This window comes from Cebus imitator, unplaced genomic scaffold, assembly GCF_001604975.1.
Source record: "Cebus imitator isolate Cc_AM_T3 unplaced genomic scaffold, Cebus_imitator-1.0 Scaffold36, whole genome shotgun sequence".
NCBI lineage: Eukaryota > Metazoa > Chordata > Mammalia > Primates > Cebidae > Cebus > Cebus imitator.
This window is the reverse complement of record NW_016107351.1, coordinates 2,379,764-2,395,589: the sequence shown is the minus strand read 5'-3', so window position 1 is coordinate 2,395,589 and position 15,826 is coordinate 2,379,764. Positions and strand designations below refer to the sequence as shown.

Sequence of the window (15,826 nt, the reverse complement as noted above, 5' to 3'; positions counted from 1 at the left end):
CAGTCCTGTCTGTTACGGCAGCGTGGAGGCTGAACGCTGCCGGATTGTTAGGAGCAGGAGAAAACCATACCATGGTTACGAGAAGTGTACTTTTGGCATGAAGACACAGGCAGATGGAAGGTAAGAGGTCAGGAAAGGCTCTGCCATGCAGGCACTGAGCAGAGGAGGGCTGCGGGGCCTGTGTTGATAACAGGCAGACAAGGTTTGGGAGCGGAGAAAGTCGCTGGCGGTAAAGACACATCTCAGGATGCTACAGAAGTCCATCGAGAGAGTACCACAGTCCCAAATGTCTGTTCACCTAGCAACGGAGTGTCAAAATGCACCCAACAGAACTGATGGCGCTGCTAGGAGAAGCAGGTAAATCCCTAGTCACATTTGGAGATTTCATTGCCCCTTTCCTGTAACTGACAGAACAAGCTTAAGAGAAATCAGTAAGAACAGCAGAGACTTGAGCAGCACTCTGCAGCAGCTGGGCCCTGACAGAACGGGACGCGCCACGCAGCAGCCGCGGAACGCAAAGAGCCTGTGCCCAGGTAGGCCAGAGGCTTGGCCAAACAAACCTCAACAACGTAACCAACTGGAATCGTACGCAGTGTGCTCTGCAACCACCGTGGGGGCAAACTCAAAACCCAGAATAGATAATAGGAAAGTCCCTAAGCACTTAGAAACATAAACTTTTAGATAAATAAATTATTTTCATTTTATTTCATAACATTTTAAGTAAATTATATTAATATATAATACAAAATAAAATATAAATATGTAATAAGATAATCGATATAAATCACGAATAACAGATTTTTATAAAATATTACTATAAATATGTATATATCATACATAACATGATGTACATATAATTATAAATACTTAGATCATATAAACATGTAAGTTAAGATATAAATAGGTTGGGGGTACCTGGGAAGAGCTCTAAGTGGCGCTGAGAGGGGACTGTGTAGCAGCAAATAGACTACACAGTGGAAAGAGGACGGCCTCCATCCAGAGCTCAGCTTCCGCCTTAAGAGAGTAAACCCAAAGCTGTCGGCGAAGGAGGTAAAATCAGACTGGAGCACGGAGAAAACAGTGGAACATCAAAATCCATTCAACAAAACGTGTTTTAAAAACAGATGAAAAAAACCGGGAAACACCGTCCTGACGGATAAGGAAACAAAGAAAGAAACACAGATTCCAGCATCGGGAGTGATAGAGGGTGACATCATGGAAGTTTCTAGAGATAGTAAAAGGATGAGAAGCAAACATCATGAGCAGCTTGGTGGGAGAACATTTGATAACTTTGATTCCTTGAATGACACACACTAGTCAAGAAGAGATCGTTGATCTGAATAACACTACACTTTTTTTTTTTTTTTTTTTTTTTAAGAGACTGGCTCTCACCGTGCTGCCAGGCTAGTCTGGAGCTCAAGTGATGTTCCCACCTTGGCCTCCCAAAGTGCTGGGATTACAGGCCTGAGTCACTGTGCCTGGCCCACTACACGTTAGTGAAAACTTTTACTACAAAGAAAACTGCAGGTCCAGATGACTTCGACAGTGAATTTTACAGAACATTAAGGAAGACATATTTGGATGACATACAAGCACCTTCCCATATCATTCTATGAGGCCAGCATTACCTGATACCAAAGGCCAGACACACAAGAAAAGAAAACTCCAGATCAGTATTCTGTTCATTTAAAACTCTAGAAAATTCGAACTAATCTGTAGTCACAGAAAGGAGATCAGCTGCTGCTTGGGGGCACGTGAGGGTAGGGGCACAGGGGCAGAAGAAAACATCTCAGGGGCCAGACCCCACCTAGATTGTGGCAGTAGCTTCATAGGTGTAGACGTATGTCCAAGACAGTCAAATTCTGTACTTCAAATTTGTATGTTACTTACAACTCATCGAAGCTGCTAAAAAATTCTAATTGTGGGACAGTCTACAAAGAACTGTGCTGTTCCCGTCTGGATTTTATTTTTTCTGAAATGGAGCCCTACTCTGTTGCCCAGGCTAAAGTGCAGTGGTGCAATCTTGGCCTACTGCAACCTCGGCCCACTGCAACCTCCACCTCCTGGGCTCAAGTGATTCTCCTGCCTCAGCCTCCCGAGTAGCTGGGACTGCAGATGCCTGCCACCAGGCCCAGCTAATTGTTATATTTTTGGTAGATGGGGTTTCCCATGTTGGCCAGGCTGGTCTTGATCTCCTGACCTCAAGTGATCCACCCACCTCGGCCTCCAAAGTGCTGGGATTATAGATGTGAGCCACTACACCTGCTCCCCTTCTAGATTTTTAATTCAATAAACGCCTCCAAAAATATGGGGGATTTATTCTCAAGACTAATGATGTGTACCAGCTGAGTGCGGTTCCTGCTTGGATCCTGGATGGAAAACCAGAGGCTCACAGAGGATGACTGTGAACAGTCGGGAGGAATTTGACCCTGGACTGCGCGTCAGGCAGGAGGACTGTGTCTCTGTCACATGTCTTGAGCATGATCATGGCTTTGTGCTCATGGAAGCAAATGTCCTTTTCCTCAGGAATATTTCTGGGCAAAGCGTCATGCTGTCTGCAACTTTCACACAGTGCAGAAAAGCACAGGGGTTGGGGAGGCAGAACGCACACGCGGCAGACCATTGTTCTAAAGTGTCCTGAGGGTCAAGCGGTGGGACCAGAGCTCAGGAGCAGCAGAGCCTGGCGACGAGGAGGTCCGGGGGACGCGGCCGCCGCCATCCTCTGCTGGTCACGCTTCGCCAGGATGGTGGTAGTGGTTGTTTTAATAAGTTCCTCAAGCCTGCTGTTAACTTTTGTCTGTCCGTTAATTAGCAAGATTAAGGAAGGGGAGAGTTAATTAAGCACTCCCTTAGGCAAGGTTCCGGTTTATTGAAGGTTTTTCATAGAAAAAATTAATACTCAGTCCCGGCCGAGCTTCTGAGTTACGTTAATAAAGCTGTGTCTATGGAACCACCCGGGAATTCCAAGGCATCCTGTCAGCGGATCTGGAAAGACACCGGATGATGGTTGGTATTCATGAAGTCAGTCCAGATTGGGACATTCAGAGTGGTTTACCCATGTGAGCAGGCAGCCGGGGTCCCCGGAAGAAACCCGCGCTATGAGTAAAAGACAGATGAGAGATTCACAGAATCGTCTTCCTGCAGCCCCCACGTCAGGGCCGGTTCTTCCTGTGTTCAAATTCTGCTCTATTTTCTCTGCAAAATAACTTCGTCACAGCTCCTGTGTGCCATGGTTGGTAACCTCTCCCCTTCCTGCATCTGCTCCTCTCCCCGCTCCCCTTCCTCACACACACAGACACGAAACTCATTTGAAAACGTGTGAGGTTAGCTCTCTCCGTCATCCAGCAGTGACTCGTGTCCCCAGCACGTCAGTCTCGTCAAGTGGACAAGAGAGCTGGAGCTAGAACGCGTGACCCTGCTGGGCCCTCCGCAGAAGGCGGCGCCCTGCTGTGTGTATGTTGCGGGGCTGGGGAGCTGTCTAGGTGGGGCCGGAGCAAACATTTTCCCTCCTCTACTGGGACTTTGCTTGTGTCCCAAACTCTTGTTCCTATAGTTTCTACGTTAAATTTTATTTTTTAGAACAGTTTTAGATTTACAGAAAACTTGAAAAGGCAGTAAACAGAGTTCTTGTGGACCCTACACCCAGTTCTCCCTACTGACGTCTTCTGTTAGTACGTGTTTCTCACAACCAGTCCGTGAACTGATGTTAAGAAATGATCATTGGCTGCAGTTGACACTTTGATCAGATGTTCTTGCTTTTTATCTGCCCCAGGATCCTGCCTGACATGGAGGCCCGCGTTGTCTTAGGTTCCTCTTGGCCGTGACAGTTTCTGAGACTGTCCTTGCTGTTGATGACCTTGACAGCTGTCAGGGGTCCTGGTCAGGGGTTTTGTAGACCAGCCCTCTGTTGTGATTTGGCCGATGTTTTTCTCATGCTTAGATTGGGGTTTGGAGAGGAAGACCACAGAGGGCCGTGCCCTTCGGGTCCCGTCATAACAAGGGTGTGTGCTGTGGGCATGGCAGATCCCCGGTGGCGCCGGCCTGGGTCCCTGGCTGAGGTGGAGCTGACCCGGCTGAGATCAGCCTTCTCCCGTGTGAAGTCGCTGCTCTTTGGAAGTCACTTGGATGTGCTAGGGTGTTGTTACCTAAGCCGCTTTTGATGCCTGTGGTTAAACTTATTCCTTCCTGCACTTTGATTATCTTTTTAGGGTCTAAATATAGTTCTCTAAATTTCTTTTTTTTACTTATTTCGGCTTATTTTATAAGGCTTCATCTCAGAGTTGTTTTATTATGTTTTGTTTTTCGTTTCCGGAATTTTCTAGTTGTCTTCTTTCAGTTTGCCCTCATTGAGCTAACTTGCCTGCTGTACCATCTTCCAGCTGTCAGTGGACTAGGTGGAAACGGTTTTACCCTGTCTGTGGGTAGCTTTGTCAGTTAGAGACCCTGGAGCAGCACACAGGTGCGCCCCATGCCCAGAGCTGGGTGAGTCCCAGGAACGGCACAATGTCACCTCACCTTCCCCCTGCCCATCTGACATAGGTTCATTGCTTTGATGGTCCACTGAATTTCCGAACTATAGGTTGTGATACGCAGAAATTCAACAAAATCGCATCGCTGGGGAACACGTTTGTGAAGACCAGCGTCTCACACAAAAGCTTTAATCAGCAAGGATGTGCCGTGGAGGGGACTCCTGACACTTTCGTCACTTGGGAAATAGCACTGCCGTGCAGAGTGGCCTCATTTCAGCCGTCCTCCTAGTTGTGTGTGGAGCCCCCCTCCTGGCAGATTCCAACACCCCTCGTGCTGTCCCAGGAGAACTGTGGTCCGGGAGGACAGAGGCCCCTTCTTCCCACCCCGACGGAAACCAGACCACATGAACTGGGCCACTTGTTCCAGCACTGGGTCGGTCCTGGGAGACCACCCACCCCGGAAGAGACCAGGCCAGGCAGACATGCATGTTGGTGACAGGCCAGAATGCAGGTCTGCCTGCGCCCCCTGGGAAGGTGGGAGGTGTTTGGCCAGAGGGAGACGTTGTATCAGCTGCCTCTAGGTCGCCAAGAATGAAATGAACAAAGGAGAGAGGAAGCAGGGGTGGCTGCCCGCCCAGCCGGGCTGTTTTGCCCGCACCCAGGTAGAGTAGACCGGGTACTGGCAGGGGTGACGGCTTGCCCTTTGCAAGATGGATGGGCACCACGGGGCCCTGGCGGGTGGAGGTGGACGGCAGGCTGTGTTGCCACAGAGGCTGTCTCTGTGTGGCAACTTCGTGATTGATGGTTAGGCTGCTTGGAACCCGATAGAATCTCAGCTCAGCCTGCTGGGTGTGAGCGAGAGGGGATGGGGAGCCTGGTCAGCCAGGGGCGAGGCCCACACCCTGAGGAGGCCGGTGGGGGAACCCCAGCCCGGCTTCCTCCCGCTCGGGGCCGGCTCCTGTCCCACGGTCTCTTGCTACTGTATTTCCTCTTCTTAGTATTAGAATTTGAATGAAAAAGCCACCACGGTTTTGATGCAGGAACCTGAGGTCAAGGCTGGTTCACTGCAGGCCCACACGGCTCTAGCTTAGACACCTACCCAGCCAGAAACGCCCGGGGCTCTGTGCTGTTCCAGCGGCTCCTTGGCCGGCCCTGCCACTGGCAGCACTGGGCGCAGGGAGCCTGCACCACGCATGCGGACAGAGCAGCTCTCACGTGGGAAGCGGACCCCAGGTGTGACTGGTGTACGTGATCAGGAATTGTCATGTTTCCCCGCAGCACAAACATGGGTTCTTTTCTTTATTCATCAGACATCTGCTCAGTGGCTAATAGGAACCAGGCTGCTCTGCCTCCTGGGACTAGTAAAGACTAATAACACACATTTTTATCCTCACAGAGCTGAAGTCTAGCCTGGAAGGTGGAGGGCCCCTGCAGCGGGGGCGGGAGCAAAGCCCACGTAGAGGCTGTCCCTGTGCGGCAGGGCCCCAGGCGGGGAGGAAGCAGGTCCTGCGGGCAGAGGGCTGCGGCCACATTCCTGCAGCAGCAAAAGCATGAGCTCAGTATGCCCAAGCCCTGAGGAGGTGAGGGAAAAGGGGAAGGTGAATTTCCTTATTCAGAGATGTTTCTCAGTCGCTGCTGTTTGTCACACTGCTGGGTTACTGACACCAGGCTGAAGAATCTCACTGTACTGCCTCAGGGGGAGGACCTTGCTTGCCGAGATTGTGTGGCCTTGGGGACAGTGCTCCAGGCCCGGCAGAACAGCACTTGTTCTGTGCTGGGGAAGTCGGGCAGCCGGTGCAGAGTGCTGGGACCACAGGAAGGCAGCTTCTGGGCTAGACCCAAGTCAGCCCCGAGCCAGCAGAGGGTCCCCCGTGGGGATGGGAAGTGGAAGAAGGATAACACGTAGGGGCAGAGGACGTCTCAGTCTGTACCTGTCTATAGCATTTTAATGTTCAATCCTTGATACCTACAAGTTTGAGGACATGTGCGGAAAAGATGGAAAGCGTGCCGGTGATGTTGCCGTGGGCCCCAGATACAGCATTCAGGGTCCCTGTCGACACGGGCACGTCTGGCCTGAGAATCACTACAGAGTTTGTCGATACTTAAAATACTGGCAGAAAATGACTGTGTCTGTATTTATATATACATAGATGTGTAAATATCTTGCCTCACTTGGTGAGCGGGGAGTGCTCTGTGCCCGGGGTGAAGGCCTGAGGAGGAAAGCAGGTCTTCAGCCGCTCAGTGGGTGTCCTGCTGAGGTCGTGACGAATCGTGAGCTCTTGTGGCCAGTCAACAGAAATCCCTACTGTGGTGGTATTTTCCCAGGCACCGCCAGTTTTATTGCCACCCACCATTGTGAAAACTCTGCAGATATAAACATCTCAGCACGCCCTCCCTCTGTCTTCAGATGACTTCCCGGTGGCATCCTAGGTGATGGTAACAGTCCACCGAAGGCTCACCCCGGAGCCATTTTCTTGTTGGAAACTTGCTTTCCTTTCCAGCACCCTGCTCATAACAAGGGATAAACTCTCTGACCCAGTGGACGCAAAACCTGGCCATGTCTCTGTGACTGTCTCCATGTTCTCATCAGGACGTGTGTGGTCGGGTGTTCGTGTGAATGGGTCGTCATCCTGCCTCCTTCAGGCGTAGTGGTCTGTTGGTCTGGGTTTAATTCTTGGGCTCCTGCTTCTCCATGAAACAAACCTTACAGTCTTTATTAAGGAGAGGAAAGGGAGGGTCTCTCCCCAGGACACCTTTTGCCAGAATATTCAGAGGAAGAAAGCCCACCCCGACCTCACGGTGCACTTGCGGAAGGCAGGGCCCTGGCCATGGGCTCCTCCTGCTCCGTGGCGTATCTGTTTGCAAACCACAGCTGCAGCTGCAACAGCGACATACATGCCTGCACCTCCCAGCTTTGTGTTTGCCCTTCTCTTCCTTGCCTCCCTTTTCCCATTTAAAAACATAAATTCCTGAACTCCTGAGACACAGAAGAATCAAAGTTGTGTGCTGAGGAAGGGGACTTACTCAGAAAAGAACATGTTATGTTCCTGCTCTTTCCTCTCCTCCACCTCCCTTCCGCTCTGGCCTTCATATGCCACCGCCGTAGCTTGATCTGGGAGAAAACAGGCACAGCAAGGTGGAGCCTGTCGAGAGGGCGGCTTGGGGCAGATTCGCACTGGTGGCATCCGGTCATTCACCCAAGCCCTGAGTCTCTGCCAGGTCTTCCCAGCACACCCGTGCTGCCCGGGGTGTGTGTCACCTGCTGGCTGCCATCCTGCTCGTGTATAGTTTCAAGTCTTGTTTCCTCTTCTGTTTAACGAGGGCCTTGGCCTAAGTGTGCTCGTGATTTGGACGAGTAGGTGGGCAGTCGAGAGAGTCCACCCCAGTCCCCTTAGCCAGCGAAGCAGGAGCTCCCAGGTTCCCGCCTGCGGGGAGTGTGGGGGCGGTCTGACTCGGTAAAAATCTGTGTGTTATAAACAGATATGCAAATGACCCCTGCGAGCGCTGAAAATGAAGGTATGAAAAGGCATCATCCTCATCCGTGGTTCCCACCTGGCACAATGACCTTATCAAAACGGAGATCTGGTAGTATGCACCGCGTGGATACCGAGGACACATCTAAGTTCTCACACCCTGACTTGCGTGCCTCAAATTCAGAATTAGTAAGCCCTGAGTCACTGACGCTCCGTTAGGCGCCCATGACACATGTTTGAGGAGCTTCACTGTGAATGCACGGGCTTTGATTTGACTTGCGGAACCTGTGGTTTAAAAAGAAAGGAAGGTGGCTTCGTTCTCAGAACCGGGTGCTTTGCTGCTGCTCCGGCCCCCTGGGCTGAGACTTTACTGGGACAGCTGTCAGTTTATTTGTCAAAACCCTCAGCTAAAGCCAGTGGTTGCTTGAAAGCTGCCTGTTTAATTGGCCGCCTCCGCTCGGGGGAGCAGCGTGCGACCAGAGGCTGACGCCTGGCTCCCTGACCACCCAGTCCCCATGGCGCTCAGCTCCCATTCCTGCAGCCCAGACCGTAACCCACCTCATCAGGGTATCGATGTGAGGCAGAAACACCTCATTATAAGAGCCCCCCTGGGAAACGGCAGGGGCCAGGGGTTTCTGGGCTGCATCACCAGCAGATTGCCTCTGCAAAACCACTCCTGCCTCAGGGGAAAGGACCAGCCGTGCAGGGCTGCGCTGGAGAGCCGTTCTAATCCCGGTCCCCCGTTCTTCATGGGCTTCGTCCTCTTGAGAGGAGCATGCTGGGAGCTGGCGGACACATGCCACACTCTGTGGATATGATGTCTGTCACTGGTCAGTTGCTAGATATTGATGGGAGCTGGTGAACACGCACCTCACTCTGTGGATGCGACGTGTCTGTCACTGATCAGTTGCTAGATATTGATCCTAGAAACCCACGCTCTGTGGGTCCCTCTCCAAGAAACAGCACAGCTTGTGTGTTGCTCTTCAGTTCCAGTTCAGACTGCTTTCACATGTTGGTTTCATCTCTGATTCCACCACCTGAGCACAGATTTTTAAAACTTCACCTGGGTCCCCAACGAGTAAGAGGGAGAACCTGGACTTGAAACTTAGTTTTGTTTCAAATCTCGCCCCTTTTCCTTAGGTTTTGGGCCAAAACCTCCCAAAGTATTATCATCACCTCTGTCCATCCAAGGCATGATCATTTAATTCCCTTCAAGAACCAGCACCTGCAGAAGTGCCCCCAAGTCAGGCGGCCTGGTGTGGTCAGGCTGACACTGCCAGCCTCAGAGATGGCTGGTTTCCTCCAGGACACCCCCAGGACCCTTGTAAGCCCCTTCTTCTAGGGGCCCGTTCCTCCTCTTTCCCTAGGCCCCGTCCCCCCCACCTTGCCCTCCTACTCCAGAGAGGGGTCTTCAATACCACCTAATAAGCGACGACTTCTCATCCAGAAGCCTGGCTTGGGTCAGGTTCCACGTTTCAGCCGTGCACGCCCAGGAGCAGCCCTGCTTGTGTCTGGTCATCGGTGCCTCAGCTGCAGTGAGCCCCACTGTAACCCCTCCGTGATGAAAACACACCCCACCTCTTCAGTGGGCGGTCCTCCACTCAGATCCTCACACCCCTGGGATCGTCCCGGTCTGTCCTTGCTGCCCTGCAGCTCCAGCCCAGTCCGTCTGACCCGTAGCCCGCCTGCCGTGTCCTTCCCGGTGGCAGCTCCAGCTGGGCTCTGCAGCCGCTCCCACCCAGTCCCACCTGCCCCTGCCTGCCCTGCCTCTGCCCACCCTGCCCCTTCCCATCCTGCCCCTTCCCGTCCTGCCCCTGCTGCTGCCGACCTGCCCCTTCCCGTCCTGCCCCTGCCTGCCCTGCCTCTGCCCACCCCACCCCTTCCTGTCCTGCCCCTGCCTGCCCTGCCTCTGCCCACCCCACCCCTTCCTGTCCTGCCCCTGCTGCCCTGCTGCTTCCCACCACCAAGAGGCTGGTTCCGATAGGGTGCTGGATGTGATTGTGTGGACAGGCATGGGCTGACCTGAGGGGTGGGAAGGATGCCTGCCTGCCTGACAGCGGCTTTAGCACCGAGAAGCCTCCGCCTTGGGGCTGGTCCTGTGGGTGAAAGAGCCGGGCCAGTGGGAAGCGCCTGTTAGAGTGGGCCTGTGCACACCCGTCAGTGGGAATTACTGCCTCACACATGGTTGGTTTTCAGGATTTTGTAAGTCCAAGCAAAGCCCCAAAAGAGCTTCGGCAGTCCGGGTCTGCACCAAGAGGCTGGTTCCGATAGAGTGCTGGATGTGTTCCAGTGTGGAGAGCAGAGGGAGGGAGTGGGCCCCGTGGACAGGAGTGGGGGTGCCGGCAGGGGCTGCAGGGTGCTCCCCAGCAGGCAGCACACGGTGTGAAAGTTCGTGTCTAGGAGCCGCTGTCCTCCCAGTGGGTGGTTGTGGGATCCCTGCCCTTCTTAGCCAAGGAGAGCATGTCTGCAGACGCCGGCTGCGGCTGTTTTTCCAAATGGAAAGGGGGAAATATTGAGGCGTTAGCAGCCCGTGCCCTCGTTTGTTCACGCACCACGCGAAGCTTGAGGCTCCCGTGGGCCTCTGCACTCACAGCCTTTCCTTGTCTCTTTCTCTCCAGTCGTGCCAGGCGGACCTCGTGAAGGACAATGGCCACAAGTACTTCCTGTCGGTGCTGGCGGACCCCTACATGCCAGTAAGGACTGGGCAGCGCCCTCTCGGCGGGCTTGCGTCTCGCGGCACCCGCCTCTGCCCACACGCTGCACTCGGCGGGGCCTTTCTGCGGGGGCTGTATGAGAAAGGTCCAGGGCCACAGCAGGGGCCACGTCCACGCAGCCAGCGACTGCTTCACTTTAGTCATGGCCCTTGGCTTAGTGCCGTGAGTGCAGCTGCTGTTTCATTTCCGTCTCTAAACAAGGGCTACAGTTCACCCGGACACGCGGGTCATGGGGGTTTGTTTTAGGCTGTTTTCACTGGCACTTCTTTGCAAAACGGTCGCATCCACTCTTGCCAGCTGTCCACTGAGTTAGAGTAGTGAGTGCTTGCACACCTGTGATGTGGCAGTTCCACAGCCTCGGGAGGCCCTGGGACTCAGCAGGCTGTCGAAGGGCCTCGTCAAGAAGGGAGGGAGGAGGAAGGGAAGAGCGGAAGAAGACTTTGAAAGTTTAAACTTTCAGTATATTTTATTGTATTAAATTGTTTAAAAATGAGTCATCCATGAATTGGGTATAGAGTTATTCTGTAAATGTCTCGTAATGTTGTGTTTCCCACTTCTGGCTCCCAGCTCAGTGATGAAAACAAAGTAGATATATCCTAAATAATTCTTTAACATGACTTCATATTGCCAGAATATGTAAGCATATGAGCTTGTTACACGGTGCTAGGTGGCTTTGGCTGCAGAAAGGAACTTCTGTATGTAATTTCACCCCTAGCTGGTTTTCTAAGCGAAATGATTTTTTAAAACACAGCAAACAAACAGGACTGCTTTCCGAAAGGTGAATAGTACATGCACTTTGCGTTGGATCGAGACAGCATCCTAGGCAGTTAAAGTTTATACTTGATGCCAGCTTTGGAGATCACTTCCCATGCTTAAGAGTAACGAAAAAACACATCCAACTTGGAGAAGTGAGGGAGTGCTAGCCGGTGACAGGGAAAGGGATGAGCTGGGCTCACAGGAACCGGCCCCACCTCACGCCCTCATACGAGCCTGCGGGGGTTTTGAGGACACAGCCGGGCAGGAAGGAAGGAAGAGACGGCTGGGCGCAGTCGCTCACGCCTGTAATCCCAGCACTTTGGGAGGCCAAGGCTGGCAGACTGAGCTCAGGGGTTCGAGACCAGGCTGGACAACTTGGTGAAACCCCATCTCGACCGAAAATACAAAAACTTAGCCAGGCATTGTGGCGCATGCCTGTGGTCTCCGCTACACGGGAGGCTGAAGTGGGAGGGTCGCCTGAGCCCGGGGAAGTCCAGGCTGTAATGAGCTGTGATTGTACAGCTGCACTCCAGCCTGGCCAACAGTGAGACCCTATCGCCAGTAAATAACTAAGTAATGTCAACATGTTTCAATGACGGACTGGAAGGAAATCGGTACGATGATGTCAGACATCAGCCATTGCTTCGTGTCCTCAGGGCTTTGTGCCTGTTATGAGAAAACACCCTACCCATCCTCAGAAACGACTGCTTTCTCTAAACACATAAGCAGATCTGAAAAAACAAATTGAAGCTGTAAAATAGAAAAGACATTCCCTGTTACTGAAAACTCGGGAGATGAATTAAATCACAGAGCAGACAGCCGAGAAGGAGCTCCTGAAGGAGACACCTGGAGCGCCGTGTGCGAAGCTCAGAGAGAGGGTATGCAAGGCGCGCCGAGAGGGGCGGGCACGCTCACGTGCAGCTCGCGTGGCTCAGAGCGAGAGAAGATGGTAAGTAGAGAAGCCGTTTCTGATTAGATACTGGCTGAGAATTTTCCAGATTTGAAGAAAGGAGAGTTCTGATTTTAAAAGCACGATGAATCCTGAGAAGGTTAAACAGAAGCAGATGCATACATAGACACATGGTAATGAAAACAGCAAATATCAGAGACATGAACACAACCCTTGAAAGTCCCCAGAACAAATGTTATTTACAAAGGAGGAAACAACGCCAGCCCAGATAGCGGACCTCTTAGCAGCAGCAGCTCTCGGTGGTGACGGGGGGCTCTTAGAGGGGAATGGGGAGCTTTCAGGGACAGGGGTCACTTGTCAGCAGAGGCTCTTGGCAGGAACAGGGGGCTCTCGGCAGGGGTGGGGGGCTCTCAGCAGGGACGGGGGGCCCCCGGTGGGGGTGGGGGCCCTTGGTGGGGGACAGGGAGGCCCTCAGCAGGAGATGGGGCCCTCGGCAGGGGACGTGGGGCCCCACAGTGGGGATGGGGAGCTCTCAGTGGCGGACGGGGGGCCCTAAGTAGGGATGGGGAGCCCATGACAGGTGACAGGGGTCCCTCCAAGGGCACGGGGGGCCCTCAGCAGGGACAGGGGGGCCCTCAGTGGGGATGGGGGGGCCCTTGGCAGGGGACAGGGGGCCCTCGAGGGGGACAGGGGGACTCTCGGCAGAGGAGGAAAGTGACTGCAGTTGGGACGCCTGCTCCCAGCTCAGTCACCACTCAGCAGTGGGGGTACAGTAAGCAGTGGTCAGCAGTTTACTCCTTCCGAACCCCACAGCTGACAGCTAGAAAGACCGAGCATCAGTGAGGAGGAAACGGGACCGGGAGGGAGAAGCAAGATGCAGGACACGGCGAAAAGAAGCTGGCAAACGTGTTGGCACATCTGAAGCTTTGTAAAAATAAAGAACGCTCATGGCGAATTGGAGGGGTTGAGCATGAGGAGGAATGGGTGCCTGGAGCCTTGCAGGCGCCACACAGGACGTGCTAGACTGTGCGGTGTGCACGGGAAGAACATAAGGCCCCCAACAGAGCTCAGAATAGACTCTGGCTTCCAGGTCAGCAGAGGCACAGAGGAAAGGAGAGGATGAAAATTAGGTCCATGGAAGACCGGAAAGGAGGGAACAGGGAAATGCAGTTAGAAGGCTGCCTCTGTGCCTTCCGCTGCCGCAGCCCTGACTGCCAGACGGTGTGTGCACAGGGCGCTGGGCTGGCTGAGGAGGTGAGGTCCGGGCACTCCATACCGGCAGCCATGGCTGGCCCGTGGCAGAGGAAAGAGACGCCTGGTCTGTGCCCGTCCGGCCGTGCTGGGCCTTCACTCGGGAGACCAGCCTGAGCTCTCAGGCCCGTGTGAACCGTGGTTCTTTTTTGTAGTCTCAAAATCCAGCAGTAAAGCTGGCTTGTGGCTTCAGTGATGTGCCAAGAGTGTGGTGAAAGGGCCACGCTGCTGCGCTTTGGGAATGAGAGTTTCCACCGAGGGAAACAGCCAAGACCGTTTTGTTTTCCAGGCGGAGCACAGGACCATGACGGCCTTCATCCTCGCCGTGATTGTCAACAGCTACAACACGGGGCAGGTGAGCACCGCAGTCACCCCCACCCCCAGAGCCTGCCCATGGCGCTGCGGAGGAGCTGGGCCCACTGTGAAACGTGGCGCCACGTGGGAGACACGGGGTGTCCAGCAGACGCTTGGGCCCTTCATCTCCCCGGCCGTTTATGGGGTGAATTTGAATCTGTGGGATTTAAAATGGGGAACGTTGAGCAAACCTGGTGCTGTGAATAAATAAGGCTTCCCGAGGATGGGTGGCGCCGTCATCCCGGACAGGCACCCACCAGTGCCCGCCATTGGCAGGCAGAGGCCCACCTGTCTGTGGTCCCGCCTCTGCAGGAAGCCTGCCTTCAGGGAAACCTCATCGCCATCTGCCTGGAGCAGCTCAACGACCCGCACCCCTTGCTGCGCCAGTGGGTGGCCATCTGCCTAGGCCGGATCTGGCAGAACTTTGACTCGGCGAGGTGGTGCGGTGTGAGGGACAGCGCCCACGAGAAGCTCTACAGCCTCCTCTCCGACCCCATTCCCGAGGTGAGTCCAGCCGGTGCTCGGAGCCCAGTCCCGGCTGCCGCCTGCGGGGCCTCCCGGGGGCTGAGGTGGAGGGCCAGGAAGTACAGGCTGCTCACTAATAGGAGCAGGAGGGCGGGACCTTGGTGAGAGCGAGACGCGCCACTGGGGACTTTGCACCTGGGCCCAGAGTGTACTCCAGGGGGCAGCGGCACAAAGGGGGTCCCTGAGGGCACCTCAGAGGCGGGTCACACGCTCGCTGTCTGGGGTGCCGCTCTGCATCCTCGCTGCAGCCTGCGAGGCAGGGACTGCCTTGACGCCCCGTTGCCTTCACTCCTCCCACCGGCCTGTGCAGGGTACAGGGTGTTGCTTACTGAGCTGAGGGAACAGGCCCAGGGACAGTGACTTCTCCCCAGGACCACATGGTGTTGGGGGCAGGGGCTAAGCCAGGGTCCCCGGACCCCAGGGCCAGCGCAGTGTCGCTCCCCTGGGTGAGCCCTCCTGCTTGGTGCACTCCAGGGCTCCCACGCCCCCTCTGCCTGCAGGGGTGCCCACGCCCTCCCCTCGCTCCATCCTCCCTGCCCTGCGGCCCGTCCCAACCCCTCCTCTAACTCCTGCCTCATTCATCAGTATATTCCCTGGCGCCTGGTTTGGTCTTTGAATTCCCAGGGAAACCCAGCTCCCACCTCTTCAGGCTGACCGTCCGCCCCTGGAGCTGGGCAGCTGGCCCTGCTGCTGCCGCTTCCTTCCCCGTTGCTGCTCCAGCTGTGCAAGGAGAGCCCGGGCCTGCGTTGCTGTTCACCAGGCACCTGTGGGGTCGGGCTCACCTGCACACAGCCCTGGCGGACGGGCCGGCTCAGCACGGCCCGGCATGGGGCGTGCCTGTGACCACTCCCTGCCTTTCAGGTCCGCTGCGCAGCAGTCTTTGCCCTCGGCACGTTCGTGGGCAACTCTGCAGAGAGGACGGACCACTCCACCACCATTGACCACAACGTGGCCATGATGCTGGCCCAGCTGGTCAGCGACGGGAGCCCCATGGTCCGGAAGGTACGTGAACCCCCAGCCCGGCAGCGGCAGGGCGCCCAGGCTGGACCCGGCAACACGGGGCACCCGGCCATGCGACCCTGACGACAGCACGGAGCACCCACTTTCCGTACAGCCTCATGCGAGAACAGATCTTTGAATGTCTAATTCTCTCCAAAGTGCGTTTCTATACCAGACATTGTGTGTTTGCTTCGTTTAGAGGCATTTAGCAGGCCGCGCCTCCCGGCAGCTTGTGTAAAAGTCTCCTTCCTGCCTGGGAGCGACACACACACACACACACCACTGCGACCACAGACCCCACACACACACACCCCCCACTGCAACCACAGACCACACACACACACACACACACACACACCCCCCACTGCGACCACA

The 15,826-nt window shown here is 54.7% G+C and overlaps 1 protein-coding gene across 1 annotated transcript in view; it reads left to right on the top strand.

Annotated features, from left to right (window-relative positions):
* The window catches only part of RPTOR (regulatory associated protein of MTOR complex 1), a 405,759-nt gene that overhangs the window by 313,468 nt on the left and 76,465 nt on the right, over nucleotides 1–15,826 (top strand). The window contains exons 14-17 of the mRNA XM_037737259.1: nucleotides 10,561–10,635; nucleotides 13,863–13,928; nucleotides 14,240–14,431; nucleotides 15,314–15,454. Coding sequence (XP_037593187.1) covers nucleotides 10,561–10,635; nucleotides 13,863–13,928; nucleotides 14,240–14,431; nucleotides 15,314–15,454 — 474 coding nt within the window. The remainder of the gene's footprint in view (nucleotides 1–10,560; nucleotides 10,636–13,862; nucleotides 13,929–14,239; nucleotides 14,432–15,313; nucleotides 15,455–15,826) is intronic.